Source organism: Dasypus novemcinctus, chromosome 1, assembly GCF_030445035.2.
Source record: "Dasypus novemcinctus isolate mDasNov1 chromosome 1, mDasNov1.1.hap2, whole genome shotgun sequence".
Classification (NCBI taxonomy): domain Eukaryota; kingdom Metazoa; phylum Chordata; class Mammalia; order Cingulata; family Dasypodidae; genus Dasypus; species Dasypus novemcinctus.
The window spans coordinates 94,780,700-94,798,416 of NC_080673.1; the positions used below are offsets into that span (position 1 = coordinate 94,780,700).

The 17,717-nt window shown below is 36.4% G+C and overlaps 1 protein-coding gene across 1 annotated transcript in view; it reads right to left on the bottom strand.

The window, feature by feature from the left end:
• Positions 1-17,717, bottom strand: part of ARHGEF38 (Rho guanine nucleotide exchange factor 38) — a 166,423-nt gene that overhangs the window by 35,754 nt on the left and 112,952 nt on the right. Inside the window, exons 6-7 of the mRNA XM_004476222.5 lie at positions 14,057-14,256; positions 9,705-9,838 (exon numbers count right to left, since the gene is read on the bottom strand). Of these exons, the coding sequence (XP_004476279.2) occupies positions 9,705-9,838; positions 14,057-14,256 (334 nt within the window). The remainder of the gene's footprint in view (positions 1-9,704; positions 9,839-14,056; positions 14,257-17,717) is intronic.

A 17,717-nucleotide genomic window follows, 5' to 3' on the forward strand; every position in this document is an offset into this window, starting at 1 on the left:
ACCTTTAGAGTAGCCCAAGTTTAACTTATCAGATTTTCTCAGTTCTTCATCTGATTCTGGCCATGAATATGTGATACAATTTTTAAGATTGCACTTTCTGTAAAATTGTTTCACCTCCAGCAGAAAATTTCCTTTCCTCTGCTCCTTCTGTAGGAATTGTGATCTCCTCTGTTTGTTTTTTTTAAGAGATCACAGAATTTTCTTCCCTACTCCTATGATTTGTTTAAATATCTTCCTTATTCAGGGTCCCATTTTCCTTACACTTTTCAGTTTTGGCACTCTCTTTGTTTTACAGCAGTTCAATTTATCCCTCCACTCCTTTTATCTCTGTCAGGGTTTTCTGCCTCCAACTTCTTTCCCATCAGGGTATCCTGTCCTGAGGAGGAGGGGGGACAGATGGGGTAAATACAGAAAGGTGGGTCACTCCAGAAACTCTGTTTTGAATTTAGGTGGTCCACCTGACAGTAACTGGGTTGAATGAGTGCACCACTTGGCAGCTGCTGTTCTACCACTGTCCCTCTCCCTTACCCTGCCTGGGATCATTTTGTTTGCAGCCCTTCTCAGCTGCTTGTATTCCACCCTGGGTCTTGGTGAACTTTTGTCCATGTCCCTGGATATGCATTGAGTTCTAACTCACTGGTGTAACTGGCTTTATAGTTTATTTCCCCAGTGGGAGGGAATGATTTGGGTGGCTGCCTCTGAGCAACTACCTGGGACCAAGTAAGGGGGGGACTGGATCACTGAGTCAGGACAGGAGTTTTCTACTTGATCTTTTCACCATTCTTTGATTCAGCAGTTTTTAACTATATTCCAGAGCTCTAAGGGAGTAGAATTTGTCCTTTTATTCATTGAATCTCTGGGGAGAATTTTTCAGGGGATATCTTAGGTAACATCTTGATGATGTCTTTTTTCTTATGTAAGCTTTTAAAGCTATACATTTTCTGCTCAGGACTGCCTTTTCTGTATCACATAAGTTTTGTTATGTTGTGTTTTTGTTTAATTTGCTGCAGCATATTTCTTAATTTCCCCTGTGATTTCTTCTTTGACCCATTGATTAATAAAGAATGTGTTATTTAATTTCCACTTATTTGTAATTTTCCAGTTCTCCCTATATTGTTGATTTCTTGTTTCATTCCATTGTGGTTAGAGAAGATACATTGTATGATTTCAATATTTTTACATTTATTGAGACTTCTTTTGTGAACTAATATATGTTCTATCTGGAGATGACAATGTGAACTAGGTAAGAATGTGTATCCTGTTGTTGTTGGGTAAAGTGTTCTATATATGTCTGTTAGGTCTAATTGGTTTATAGTATCATTCATGCCTTCTCTTTCCTTATTGATCTTCTGTCAAAATATTCTATCCACTATTGAAAGTGGTGCAATTGCAGTCTCCTACTACTAATACAAAGCTATCTATTTCTCCCTCCAAATCTGTCCATATTTGCTTCATATATTTTTGAATTTACCATTAACAGCCTATATGTTCACCATATAGGCTCTTAATGGCAAAAACCTGAATTTCAGCTGTGTTGCAATACCTATTCTATAGTTCATTGGACTAGCCCAGGAGAACTAACAAAAGGATGATGATGGACAATGTGCATCAAAAAAAACCAGAGAATATGTACAACTGCAAGCAAGTTCCATTCATCAGCCCCATGGGATCTAAGCTCCCTATCAATCAGAAACAGAGTGGGTATCACCATCCTAAATTCCTCAAGACTGAGGAATGAACAAGCATAAGAGGGGAATGCAACTATGGACTAAAGTAGACTTATTGTTATTCTAGAAATGGCAGTTTGTAACAGTGATATAAAGGCAGTGGTCACCAGATGTACTGAGAGAAGGGATAGTGAAGAATGGGTGTAATGTGGTGCGTTTTTGGAACATTGGGATTGCTCTGAATGACATTGAAATGATGGATACAGGCCATTATACATTTTTTCAAAACCTATAAAAATGTGTGGTGCAAAGTATAAACCGTAATGTAGATTATAGACCATGCTTAGTAGCAATGCTTCAATATGTGTTCATCAATTGTAACAAATGTACCACATAATGAAAGATGTTGTTAATGGAGGAAAGTGTGGGAGGCGGAGGGGTGGGGTATATGAGAATAACCCTATATTTTTGATGTATCATTTATGTAACCCAAATCTTCTTTAAAAATAAATTTTTTTTGAAAAAGAGCACATATATTTATAATTGTTAGTCTTCTTGTTGAATAACGCCTTTGCCAAAATAGAGTGTCCTTCTTATTCCTTTGGAACAGATTTAGACTTAAAGTCTATTTTATGTCATATTAGTGTAGCTACCCCAGTTTTCTTTTGGTTTTTCTTTTCATGGTATATTTTTTCCATCCTTTCACTTTTGAAGTACTTGTTTCTTTGAATTTAAGGTGAATCTCTTATAATAGCACATAGCTGGTCATGATTTTTAATCTATACTACCAATTTCTAACTTTTGACTGGAGAGTTTAATCCTGTCTGATAATACAGGACTTTCTTTTGCCATTTTGCTGCATGGTCTTTGTAAGTCTTATACTTTTTTTGTCCTTCAATTGTTCTTTTTAATGTTTACTTTTTTATTTATTTGAGCTTTTGTATTTTACCATTTTAAGTTCCTTCTCATTTCTCTTGGTGTGTATTTCTCATATATTATTTTCTTTGTGATTAATGTGGGGTTAAAATTTAATGTTCTAAATCTATAATTATGATGATTTGATTTGTATGCTTTATTTCAATAGCATACATATACAGTATTCCTATAGCTTCCCATCTCCTCACCTTGTTATTGCACTCATTACCAACTACATTTTTGTATATGGTTGTTTAAAACCATTTATTTATCATTACTTTTTAAGCATTTGCATTTAAAATCTTTACTACATAAAATGTGGCATTATATACTAAAAAAAAAAAATACAATCTATGTGCACCAGTATTTATAATTAGACATACAATTACTTTTACCACAGGTCTTTATATTGTAATGGAGCTTCATTCCATTGTCTTGTGTCTTTTCCTTTCAGTCTGAAGAACTCCTTTTAGCATTGCTTTTATGGCAGGTCTAGTGGTAATGAACTCCCTCAGTTTTTGTTTATAAGGGAATGTCTTAATTGCTTCCTCAGTTTTGAAGGACAGTCTTGCTGGATATAAAATATTTTGCTGGCAATTGTTTTCTTTCAGCACTTTAAATATTTCATCCCACTTTCTTCTTGCCTCCATCATTTCTGAGCATTTAGTCTTATTGCAACTCCCTTGAACATAACATGCAGTTTTTCTCCTGCAGTTTTCAGAGCTCTCTTGTTGCCCTTAGTGTTTGACAGTTTGACTGATAGGAGTCAGAGTGTGTTTCTCTTTGATTTATCATAGTTGGGCTTTTTAGGAGTTCTTGAATGTGCGTATTCATATCTTTCATTAAATTTCAGAAGTTGTCTGCCTTTATATTCTTTAAATATTTCTTCTGCACCTGTCTCTCTTCTTTTGGAACTCTCATAATGCATATATTGGTATTAGATGGTATCTCATAGGTCTTTTAGGCAGACTGCTCCTCAGTCTGAGTCATTTCAATTGTCTTGTCTTTGAGTTCACTGATTCTTCTGCCTGCTCCAATCTGCTGTTGAAACACTATAGGGAATTTTTCATTTCAGTTATTGGGATTTTCAACTCCAGTATTTCTGTTTGGTTACTTAAAATTTTTTTCTCTTTACTGAGATTCTCATATTGTTCACTCATAGTTTTCCTCTTATCCTTTAGATCATTCTCCATATTTTTCTTCATCTCCCTGAGTATATTTAAGATTATTTTAAAAATCTTTGTCCAGTATGTCCAAAGTCTGATTTCCTTGATTGTGTCTGGATTTTTATCTTGTCCTTTGGATGGGTCATCATTTCCTATTTCTTTGTCTTATAATCTCTTGTTGTTCACTATACATTTTAAAATTTTTTAGTGTTAACTCTGGGATTTAGTTCTGAGCTGTCTGGTCCTTAAGTGTATATTTAGCTAGTGATATGACAGAGAATTCTTTGGGTTCCAGGATCTAAGATAAATAAACAAACCAGTGGAGAACACACATGTCACAGTCTTTGCAAATTGGCTCTGCATTGGCTGGTGCTCTCCTTCAGAGTTTAATCCTCCTATCAAGAAGATCGGTCCAAGGCATACATATGTGCAGGGTGTTCTCTGTCTTTTCTGAGACTGTGTCTTATCCTAGGATTGTGGTCTCTCATAGGCTTAAGAAATCCCTTGTTTACAGTAAATCACATGCCCCCTCTATTCCCTATGAAATATGCTCTCTCCCCTCCTCAGTGTTCTACTCTCTTCCTTCCTCTATATTCTACTGTATCCTTTGCCCCAAGTTGCTGTGAATTAACTCTTTCTTACATTGCTTTAGCCATCACCAACTACTTCTAGGAGGGTGAGCCTGAGATGAGATTCTTGGTTCTGTCTTTTGGGCTATTTATCTGATAGACTGGCACTGACATACATGCGTCCAAGTTTGCATATAGGGGATAGTCTGTTCCTTCAAAAACAGGGTCAGAGACCCACAACTGGGACACAGACTGGCACCACGCTGTGCTGGGGAGATCTTGGGGAGGCCCAGCAAGGACACCATGAGCTTCTATAATTTTTATAGCTGCATTTTCTTGATTTAGCACTCACCCAGTTACTACAACCCTTTAGTAGTTTTCTGAAATTTTGAGGAAGGTGGCTCTGTGAATTTATGCTAGTTGGTCAAAGATTCTATGGGGGAACAGCACTCTAAAGCATCACACCATTTTGGTTGACTATAAGTTTGTACATGTACTCTTTTTTTTTCTTTTAAAGGCCAGATGCTGACTTTTTTTTTTCCTCTCCCCTTCCCCGCCCCTCCCAGATGTCTGCTGTCTGTGCCCATTCACTGTGTGTTCTTCTGTGTCCGCTTGTATTTTTGTCATGGCACCCAGAATCTGTGTCTCTTTTTTTTGTTCCATCATCTTGCTGTGTCAGCTCTCTGTGTGTGTGGCACCATTCCTGAGCAGGCTGCACATTTTTGGCTCTGGGTGGCTCTCCTTCCAGGGTGCACTCCTTGTTCATGGGGCTCCCCTATGCAGGGGACACCCCCGCATGGCAAGGCACTCCTTGCGCGCATCAGCACTGTGCATGGACCAGATCATTACACGGGTCAGGAGGCCCTGGGTTTGAACCTTGGACCTCCCATGTAGTAGGTGGATGCCCTATCCATTGGGCCAAATCTGCTTCCCTACATGTACTCTTAAATTACCTTATCTTATGGGTTTATAAAATGGCTGCATTTGGCCTACTGACTGGAACTTATTGTTAGGTTAATATGACTCATTCCAGTTTATTTTACAATGGTTATTAAGAAAATATTTCCTTGTTTAAAGAAATGCAATGATTCTTTATCAACTCTACTTTGAAATATGATATATTAATATAATCTTAGCAAGAATAGTCATTCTGTTATGATAACCCAGCAGAATTAAGATAATGGTCTCACTTATATAGTTTGTTCTTGTCATCCCACATATGTACCCATTAGCATTCAGAAAAATATGTTTTATTATACATCAGTGGCAACTTCTAGGAGAAAACACTTTTGCTCATAATATTAAGGAAGTATTTTTTGACAATCAAAATGACTACAAAATAATATCACAATCTGCCTCATGCTTGAAAACTGTGCTAATACGGAAATATTTCATGCAATTTGGTGTTTATTATGTTTGGTACCAGGTAATAACTATAACTATGAACTGTTATCAATTCGTGTGTTGTTAATTTAAGATAGTTGCCCTTAAAATGGAATGGTTAAAAAGTAGTGACATTTTATTTCATTTTCAAAGCCCTTAATATTCATCTAGAAATGTCTTGCCTAAATAGGCAGCTTGGTTGTTTGTAATCTGCACAAAATCCAATACATTTCTGTCTTAAGATAGCTATTCTCTAACCTTGTTTGATGTATGTAAGAATATTCTGGGGGAGATTTTCCTAAATGCATTTTCCAAGGACTCATCACTAGAGATTTTATTTAGTTTATCTCAGCTGGGGCCCAGCTGATTCTAAAGTAGCAGGTTCTAGGATCACATTGTGAGAAATACTGCCCAATTCTACTTTTCTATACCCAAACCTTTCTCGTGTTGTTTTCCTATGCTGGAATATTCTACAGTTCTTTTTCTGTCTTGCAAAACATTTATTTTTTAAGGACTGGCTCAAATGTTGCCTTTTTGTGATACTCCTTCAACTCCTATTCTTTCCACTGTAGAAAATTATTTGCTCCTATGAGCTCTCACAACATGAGTTAATTATTTAGGTAATTCTCTCCACTGATGGACTGTAAGCATTTTGAGATGAAGTATTTTTGTGTTAATAATAGTAATAGCTACCATTTATTAAACACTGACTGTGTTCCAGACACTGTGCTAAAGCTTTTCTTCCACTTTTGCATTTACTCATCACACAACCCTAAGCAGAAGGTACTATTAATAATCTCATTTTAGAAATGAAGAAACAGAAGCTTAGGAATGTGTGGCAGAGATTGTTAACATTCTCCCCAGTGTCCTTTTCTAGTGGAAAGCTCAAATCTTTATTTGGTGATCTGGCTGCCCTGCTAGAGACTATAATTCCCAGACTTTCTTGCAGTTAGCTGTGTCCTTGTAACAAGGACTTGGACAAATAGGATGTGAGCAAAAGTGTGATTTGATTCTTTTCCTTATAAAATTATCCTTGGGACTTGAAGGGAGACATGACAGGGACCAAATTTCAAATAAGCAGGTGGAGATAAAACCTTTAGGGAACAGCACTGAAAAAAATTGGGGAGGAACTGGGTCCCTGAAAGAGCTTGTGAAGCAGAACCCATATGGAATCACATCTCAGCACTACTTTAAGAGAAAGAAGTAAACAACTATCTGATTTAAGCTACTATATTTTGGAATCTCTTTGTGAAAGCAGCTTAGCCTTTACCCTAATAAAGGAGGCTAAAGAAATTTGACCATGTTGATTGGTAGGACAAGGAAATCAACCCAAGGAAACAAATTCGGAGCCTACACCTACTTATCTTTATAGTCCCAATCTTTAACACAGTGCCCGTACATGAGGGTTCAATAAATGCATGATGAATTTAATAGAATCTTTCTCTTGGGTAAAAGCATTAGATCCTAACTCCACCAAATATTTCACCTGAGCTGCTGACGAGTACAAAATTGATTGATTTGCGATTTCTCTCTTCCTCAGTCTGGCCTATGCAGCTGATTTTCTGATTAATGGTGAAATGCTTCATTGTTAACAGGACATCATCTCATAAGATTAAGGGGGAAAAATCTAATTAATATCCCTTCAGACTCCTTTAATTATAACTCTCTTGTAATATACAATTGAAAAATATAAGAAACTGATAATAAATAGGCTGAAGAGTGTAATTGCATATACAAAAGCCTGCCAAGATTGGAAACTGCCTATTGTTCCTCAATAGAATTTTCTTGAGCATCAAAAGCAAAATCCCAAAGGGTAGGGAGAGAATTGTTTGCACTACATGTACTCATGTCTTCGGAGGCTACAATCTCTTCTCAAATGTGTTTCCAATTCAATTTTACTACCATTGTCTTTAGCTGAAAGTCATGATTTTCCTTTCCCTGATCTCAGACTGCATACCATAAATGCCCCCAAACTTTCCACATTATAATTTTGCATTGAAAGGATGGAACTGGAATTGCCTCTTCCAAGCAATGGACTCAGGTAATCCCTAGAAGAATATAAAGAACCAGGATATAAAGGATATAAAGGATATAAAGTACAAGAAAGATACAAACCATGGTTGAAAAAGTTTAAAGCCAGATAAGAAATATGTATATTAAAAAATAAATAACAATAAAAGGAAATGATAAACCAACAATAACGATAATAATAAGAGCTAATAGGTATTGAGTAATTTACACTACATTAGCAGCTTTCCTTACATACATCATCTCATTTAATCCTCACAACCTGCTCCTGTCTAGCTAGGTACTAGTAGAAACCTTAATTAATAGATGATTAAATTAAATTTAAATGATGTGCCCAAAAAAAATGGTTATCTAGTGGCAGAGGTGAAGTTCAAACCCAGGTAAGGGTAACTTCAAAGACCTTGCTCTTAATTTCTGCCCTTGTGCTGATTCCTGTGTATATGAACAGTGCTGGGTGAGTGGTACAGATGATAAGTATTTTGGGCATTTAGAAAAGGGAGAGGCCACTTCTACCAAAGTGATCAGAAAGCCACAAAGACTTCATGGAAGCAGGAAAAAGACCACAACAGCTAGAGTGTTGCCGCTAAGATCAGCCATCTAAAGCCAGCACTGGACCACTCAATAGCGGCCTCTAGTTCACCCTCAAAACTCTAGTTAGAGATACGAAAATAGTAAGTGATGGATGCAGGCAAACAAGAGGGGGGAAAAAAGGACTATATAATATCCTAAGAACTGTCCTCTCTAATTTTGGTTAGAACCCCAAATTTGGTACTACTTCAGGGCCATAAACTTTCTACTATGATTCTCAAGTGTGTTCCATTTGTCACTTCCTTTAAAATCATTGACTTCAAAACACCTGAAGTCTTTATAAAACTACAGACTTCTAGGTTCCACTATTGAACCAGGTGGAATCCTGGAATCTGTCCATACTCCTCGGATAATTCTTACACACATTAAAGTCTAAGAGGTTTTGCTAACAGCTCCATTATTAATTAGGGGTTAAGATGAAGGTAGTTCAAGCTAGGCTAAACAGCTGACACAAACAGTTACCTGCTAATATAACATGCTTCTGGGGAGGAACTGGGACAAGACGGATAAGTTGTAGGGATAAAAATCACACTAAATTATGCATTTGTGGTGATTTGAAGCTGTATACCCTAGAAAAACATGTTCTTAAACTTAATACATTTCTGTGGGTATGAACTTTTGTAAATAGGACATTTTAATGAAATTACTTCAGTTACGGTGTGGCTCAGCTGATTTCAATCCTATTTAGTAATTGGCCTTACAGGAAATGTCACACCCCAGAGGAAGCCACTAAAAGCTGAAAGTCAATGGAGCCTGGGAAAGAGGCTGCCATGTGCATTTCCATGAGACAAATAAGCCAAGGACCGAGGATCACCAGCAGTCAGCCCCATAACTCTGCAGTAGTCTTAAAAAAAAATCCCCTTGATGTCACCTTGGTTTTGGACTTCTAGCGTCAAAATCATTAGCCAATAAATCCCACTGTTTAACCCATTGTATGGTATTTGCTTTGGCAGCCAAAAAACTAAAACAGCATCGAAACACTTTTTTTTAAAGTGGATGTAATAAAGATAATATGAATATTGAGGGCACATAAAGGAAAGTGAAATTTTAAAATGAAGAAATAAAACAGGGATGGAAGGAGGGCATGCCTTGAGGGTGATTATGCATTGGTTGATGGTATCAGTCCTCCTGGGGCATCCACTTCCATGTCTTTCCTTTGTCTGCTTTCTGAGTGGAGGTACCACAGCTAAGACAATGTCAAAACCATCTCTACTCTCATTTCCCCAGAAAAGAAAGGGAGAGAGAAATGAAGAGCATAGAACAATTTCCTTGATTCTCAATATTCTACAAATGACTCTGATAACAACCAAAACAAAAAGCAAAACTTGATAAAAAATCAGTGTTCATATTTCCCATGAAACTATATGTTACCCAAGAAGAAAAATTACCTGTGATTCTCCTCTGGTCAGAATCTTTAGATGATTTGTCACTCTTTTTGATTTCTTGCTAATTGAATGAATATTTAGTTTAGACAATTTGTCTTTAAGTGATTCATCCTCATCATTCTTCTTGTATTTTAGAACTGAAACAGAAGAAAGCAACTTAAACATTTCACATAAAAGGGTGTGCTTCACCCAAAGCAGTCAAGATCTATATTTATATTCAAGATCGAAATCGATATGGTTTTGACTCTCTGCAGCAGATGCCATGCCTGTTGCCACATACTCCATTCCCTGCCCGGCCACTGTCCCCTCCCCCATGCATCCACAGTCCTGCTCTTCAGAACCCAGCTGCCCAAGGACTCCAACTACTCACTGCCCAAGGTTCATTAACCTCCCAAATTAATGAAATCCTGATTCTGGAAAATGTTTTCCCTTTCTTCTCATCTCTACGAGTACATTTTACTTAAGGCTTCTGGAATGAAACATCAAGATCTAATTACTAAAAAGACCACTGTATCCAATGTAAAGACACCTATACAAATTCTAGAGGGCTCTCCAATAGTTGAGAGATTTGGGCAAGCTGAGTCACATCTCTGAGCTTTACCCATTTTTCTTTAAAATGACTTTCACCTCTCATATTGCTCCAAATGTTAAATATTCTCAAGATTCAGTGTTGGAAAGAATGTGGAGAAATGGGCATGCTTAGATCATTTTGATGAGAATTAAACCAACATAGATTCTATAGAGACTATTTGGCAGAATCTAACCAACATGTAAATACTCATAGATTTTGATCAGGAAGAACATGCAGAGGTTTGTTCACTGCAGCAATTTTTTTTTTTCTTATAGCAAAATATCAGAATGATATGAAAGTTTAGCCCTAGAGGAATAGTTTAAAAAATGATGACATATTCATGAAATGGAATACTATGAAACCACCAAAAAGAAGGCAATGATAACTGGAGGAATGTTTAGGTTATATGGATAAAGTTAAAGAAACAAAGAAACAAACAAAAAGCCAATTGTAATATTATACAAGCTGCATGAAGGAAAGAAGGAGAAAGAGAGGTAGGGGAGAAAGGAAAACAAAATAGCGAGAAAAAGATATAGAAAGTCTGAAGAAAACAAAATATTAGATTTACAAACTAGAATCTTGGGGATGAGAAAGTTTTCCTCTTTAAAACTTTGAAGTAGTTTAAGCAAACAGAAAAGTATAAAGAATAACATAACAGTAGTTTTCACCTCCCAGCATTGTGAAATATTAAAATTTGCCTCATTTGCTCTTCCAATCTTTTTATTTTAAAAAAATCACATAACACTAAACCTCCTTCATCCCCATCTTTGATCCCCAAATGGAATTGATATCCTATTACTATACCGGTATCTATTTTTATGCCTTTACTGTGTATGTAGCCATACAACACATAGTATTGTTTTGAATGATTTCAAACTTTATAAAAATGATACCACACTGCACATTGCCCATGTTCTTCTTTAACTTTCTAACATAATTTAAAAAATAATAAAACAAAAAAACTCAACATTGTGTTTTTGTGGTTTATTCAAGCTGATACACATACTTTTAGTTCACTCATTTTTATCTTTTTATCTTCTCATGATATCACAGTGAATAATACAGTTTATTTATCTCTTATTTCGATAAATATGTAAGTATTTTTCTTCTTCCCCTTTTTTCTATTTTGAACAATGCTAGCTGCTGGTACATGTTTCCCTGAACACATAGATAAGAGTTTCTCACAGGCAAATACATAGAACTAGACCTTCTGGTCTTGGGTAGGTGTATCTTCAACTTTACTAGATTTTGTCAAATTGCGCTCCAAAACGATGATTGCATTTTACGTTTTCCCTGCAGGATGAGATTCAGCACTTATTAGTCTCCTTTTTTTTTTTTAAGATTTATTTATTTATTTAATTCCCCCTCTCCCCTGGTTGTCTTGTTCTCTGTGTCTATTTGCTGTGTCTTGTTGTCTTGTTTCTTTGTCTGCTTCTGTTGTCGTCAGCAGCATATCAAATGTGGGCGGCGCCATTCCTGGGCAGGCTGCACTTTCTTTCGCGCTGGGGGCTTTTCCTTAGGGGTGCACTCCTTGCGCGTGGGGCTCCCCTACGTGGGGGACACCCCTGTGTGGCATGGCACTCCTTGCGTGCATCAGCACTGCGCATGGGCCAGCTCCACACGGGTCAAGGAGGCCCGGGGTTTGAACTGCGGACCTCCCATGTGGTAGACGGACGCCCTAACCACTGGGCCAAGTCCATTTCCCTAGTCTCCATTTTTAAAATGTTTTGCCAATCTCATAGACTGGGACTAGAAATCACTGTGATTTTGATTTGCATTTCTCTGATTACTAGTAAAGCTTTGCATTTTAAAACACATTGATCTTTCTGGGAATTGCTGTTTATTTTTATTAGCCCCTTTTTCTATTAGGATGTCTTTTTGTTATTGATTTAGTATCAATAATTATATATTCTGGTAGTAATCCTTTGTCTATGGGCAATCTTTTCATTTTGTTTATAATGTCTTTTATTCTATAACTTTCCTATTTTACACTCTTCTGTATATTTTAATCTATTAATATAAATGCATTAGTTTTTTAAATATAAAAATAAAATAAATACAAATAAATGAAATGATTGGACCAGTTAGCACTAAAGTATCTGCATTGTTTTAATGTCAACTTGAGATTTAATGCTAGAAGTACAAAGTCAATTAAGAATTTTATGAACAAAAATCATACTGAGGCACTCTGGTCTACCTGAGCCTAAAGTAAACCCCAATCATGGTACATTACTTCATCTGAAATGTATAGGAACCATGTAATTCTCTCTCCTATTTTGAAATATGCTTTTATTTTAGACACTAATTTTAGGCCTTAGTTTACAAATAGTTAATAATGTATCAATTCTACAAAGTTAGAGTATACTTGTTCCCTCCAATGCAGCAATGATTGCCAAAAAAATCTCCGTACCTTGTCTGCCAGGAACAGATGAGCCTCATGTGCTAGATGGGCCTCCTCACCTGGTCTGCTCTTTTCATGGCCCCTTTCCCACTCTTGCTTTCCACTGCTACAGCTACCTTGCCCTGTCTCTTTCTTACCACACATACATATAATGACAGGAGAACTGCCTGTGCTATGGAGATGTTCAGTTCACAATGTGTGTAGCAGTTTGATATGGTTATGAATTCCAAAAATAGATGTTGGATTATGTTTGTGATCTGGTATATACCTGGGAGTGATTGAGCTATGATTGGGGCTTTGATTGGGCCACATCATCAGGGTGTTTAATCCATTACCCTTGGTGGGTGGGGACTCACAGATAAAAGGCATGGCAAAAGACAGAGTTGAGGATTTTTAATGTTAGAGTTTTGATGTTGGAGTTTGATGCTGAAGTCTTAAGCTGGTGCCCCAGGAAGTAAGCACATAGAGGAAAGAGAAGCAAGCCCCAGGAAGAAAGGAAACTTGAACCCAGAAAGAAGCAAGACCCTGGAAGGGAGGAACCCGGGAAGCCTGAACCCTCACAGACATCAGCAGCCAGCTTGCTCCAAGACATGAATATACACTTGGTGAGGGAAGTAACTTATGCTTTATGGTCTGGTATCTGGAAGTTCCTACCCCAAATAAATACCCTTTATAAAAACCAACCAATTTCTGGTATTTTGCATCAGCACCCCTTTAGCTGACTAATACAATGTGAAATCAGGTGTATGGTGGTCAAAAGAGGTCAAACATGTGACTGTTTGATGAAAAATTGTCATTTTTTTGTGCCTCATGATCTTCTCCTGAACTCACCTGGAGCAGTGCCTCACTCTTCTCCCCAGCTGCTAACCTTTGAGATCAGATGACATTGTAATAGTTAATTTCATGTGTCAACTGGCCTAGATTATGGTGTCTAGTTGGTCAAACAAGCACTGTCCTGATTGTTATTGTGAGGGTGTTTTGCAAGTAGATTTGCAGCTATAGTCAGTCTACGGCACCTATGGCTGATTGCACCTACAATAAACAAAGGGAGTTGCCTTAAGCAGAGGTGGGAGCCTCCTCAACCATTCAGTTGGAGGTCTTAAAGCCACAACTGATGACTTCAAGTAGTCAGAAGTAAAAATTACTGTCTTCACTTGGCAAACCCCGAGTTCACATGCCAATTCCTGTAATAAATCTCTTAATATTTACATATATACACATCCTATTGGTTCTGTTTCTCTGGAGTGGAAAACCCTGACTAACACAGTCATGTTCACTGCTTCTGTTATAAAAACTTAGACCTTTCCTTGATTCTGATTCTCTGAAACATAAACAGAACACTCCAATCATGGAAAACACCCAATATGTCATATCTGTTCTTACCTAAATCTTTCCTTCTTTTAAGTTCATTGATGTTTACATTAATGTCTTTCACAGCAGCACAGGCATCCTCTAGTGCTCTGTAATCTGGATGAGAAGCAGGGGTTGAATTCTGAAGTTCACACAGTAGTAAGGGGTATTTCATCACACGCTGAATTGGTTTGATCATCAAAGATCCCATGTCTAATAAGCTTGGTTTGCCCCTACATTAGAGAGAAATAAAGTCTGTTTCATAAAATTTTGTTTTATTAACTCCTTTTCATTTTTATGATTAACCCTGAAAGCCATGTTCCACTTACAGTTTTTCAGAACAGATTTTATAATAATAGTGGGAAACTATTTGGGTTATGTTTTTCATGATAAGCAAGAAAATACATTTTTTCCTCATGGTATTTTTTGTGATTGGTGGGGAAAGTAATGTCATTTAAAAACCTAAACAGATGAACTGCAAAGAATAATCAAAAGAAAGCATTGTGGGAAGTGAGTGTGGCTCAAACATTTGGGTGCCTACCTACCACATGGGAGGTCCTGGGTTTGGTTCCTGGTGCCTCCTAAAGAAGATGAGTAAGACAGGAAGCTGACGTGACAGACTGGTGCAGTGAGCTGATGCAAAGAGATGACACATGGAGATGACACAATATGACACAAAAAGATGATGCAACAAGGAAACACAATGAGGAGACCAATGAGGAGACACACTGAGAGATAAAACAAGCAGGGAGTGAATGTGGCTTAAGTAATTGGGTACTGCCCTTCCACATGCGAGGTCCCGGGTTCAGTTCCCAGTGCCTCCTAAAAGGAAGATGAGACACAGAGAGCACACAACAAACAGATACAGAGCAGACAAAGAATGCAAACAAGAAATAAATAAATCTTTTAAAAAAAGCAAGCAAACATTGGTTTCTTTCTTCCACCTGAGAGATTGTTTTAAAGATTCTACCACCATCCCCAAAGACCTTTGTAATAAATATGACCTGTTCTGTATTATTATTAGCATCACTATCACAAATTCTTCTTAGGCAACAGATCTTCAAATGGCTACCCTAAAGTGAATGACCACTCCTGATTCTCCCTTTGGGTGCCTCCGAGAGGAGGATAGAGACCTTCCAACTGACCAAGCAGCTTTCAGGAGGTGAAGAAGCCAGAATCTTTGTCATGCTGTGGTCCAACCCTCTGTCACTCATTTTCAACCATATGTCCTTGATTTCTAAAAGCCTCTTTATATAAAGAGGCAAATAAGGAGATATTATATGATCCTGATATGTGGGATTTTCATACTTCAATTCTTTTTAAGCACTAATATGGATACACATCAGACTATATAATTAGAATTGTGAAACATATCTAAAAATGTTGAAAAAATTTTGCAAAGTTGCTTTAGAATAGGCCTGAAGGCATCTTAGAGACCATCTAATTCCTCTCCTCATCTGATAAATGACAAACTAAGGAACTTCATCACACAAACATGCATTTCTGCGCATGTGCAACTACACACAGAGACATACACACATTCCACTCACTGTCTATCACATCTCCCCATTTTACTTTCAGTATAACATTTTTCACTCTTGGAATCATCTTGTTTCTTTACTTACCATTTTATTAATTAGTTCCCCCTTCACCACTATATCGCCAGCAGGACATGTGGTACTCTCTCAGTGAATATTTATAGACTGAAAGGACAGATTTCTTAAATTCTCTGATACGTGTTTTTATTTTATATTGAACAATTTCCCCCCAAAGTGCAAAGGTGGACCTGAATAAATGACTGAGGAATTTTAATCATATGCTGAGAAAGTTATGGTACCATAATTGAAAGAAAGACTGAAGCAAACCATAAGGCACATTTTTTAAAAAGGGAAAACAAAATAAATATTAAAAAGATTGCAAGGGAGTCAATAGTTGTTTTAATATGATTTATCTTTTACTTTCTACAGATTTGCACCAAATATATTAAGGATGAGAGGAAGGGAAGGGGAAAGGAGGAAGTGGGAGTGTTATTGGTTTCCATGGGGATTGTGAAATAGATGAGAAAAATGCAAATTATCAATACTAAAAAATAATTATTAAAAACATAATTTCTAACTAGTTAACTTAACAGACTCTTTCAATACGAAGGACAGCATTTTGTTATATTCCAAAACAAATAGAGATTCTTCAACAATACAATGGTTTAGAAACTTAAGTAGAAATAATCTCTTAAATAGGAAACTAGTCAGGGATTTAGCAGTATTAACTTGATCAGAGGAAATCATACTATCTACATGAACATGAACAAAATTTCTTCTGAATTTTTCCTTTGACTATCACCAAATATCAGTTTATTTAATCTTTTAAAAATTCACTGATCATTGAGTAGAATTTGCGGGAAAAAAAATAAAGATATTTAGTATTCCAATCCATGAAAAAAAAATTCACTGATCATATAATCAAATATAATCAAACATTTTAATATAATTTTAGTAAGAGAATTTATTAGCGTGGCCTATTGCATACACACATTTTATTTTTAATTACAAAAATATATAGCTGTATAAAAGGATATACTTATATCTCTGAGCTTCCACCCTTTTTTCCTTACCAACATCTTTCAAAAAAGTCAATCTAGAACCTTTTGTTGTGTCCAAATTTTCTCATCCCTTTTTGTCCCAACACTCTCTGGCATCAAAGTTCTATTTTTTCCATTTTATATTTCAGATAACAGTAATAAAAATTATAAATGATTATTATTTCCCCTAGAAACATCACTGATGTAAATCTTTAAAAAAAAAAAAAAAAGGCTTTCTCAAAAAATGGGAAATTTCCCAGATACTTTTGTCTTCAGACATTCACTCTGGACATTTGCCCAAGTGATGAGCAATGATGTTCTGATATCTGTTTCACATAGATAAGCCATGTGGTAGAAAAGATAGAGGATGCGTTACAAGATAATGACACTCCAGGGCATTCAGCATACAGAGGTCACCCTATTTAATCCCGCCCAGTAAGATTCAGTTCTGATAACAGTGCAAGGCAGATGAGTTCTGTGGGACATGCATATAACCTGTCTCAGTCAGTCTATTATCACATGTCTCCATCACAGTAAGTAGCCAATTCCACATAAGTATTGTGCTGAAACTGACGTAGTTATTAATTTTTTATTCTTTTCACCTTCTTCCGTCATATCATGAATACTTGGCAAGCAAGAAAAGTAGCTACATTAATCTCATTGCAAATTATTATTGGAACTTTACAAAGTTTAGTAAACATAGCTGGCTTCATTTTTGCAGTATCTTGTTATTCTGCAAAGCGCTTCACATCATAAACTTGCACAATGAAAACTAAATGACATTTAATCAATGAAAAACTATGATGGGAAACAGAAAAAATCAAATATTAAACATTGAGTCACATATTTCCTAATTAGTATGAGAAGATAAGAGTGAGAAAAAAATCATAACTTGTCATATTGACTTTGAATTTCTCTATTTTATCTTAAATTTACTATTTTCTTTTACGGTGGTCACAAATTATCTATACTATTATTTAACTTCTTTACTCTCCTTTTAACTCATTTTAAAACAACTCTCCTTTCAAAACAATTTAAATCAATTTTAAAGGACATAGCACAGTGCTAAGCAAATAGCACTATCTGTAACTAGAAGATAACTGAAAACAAATATAT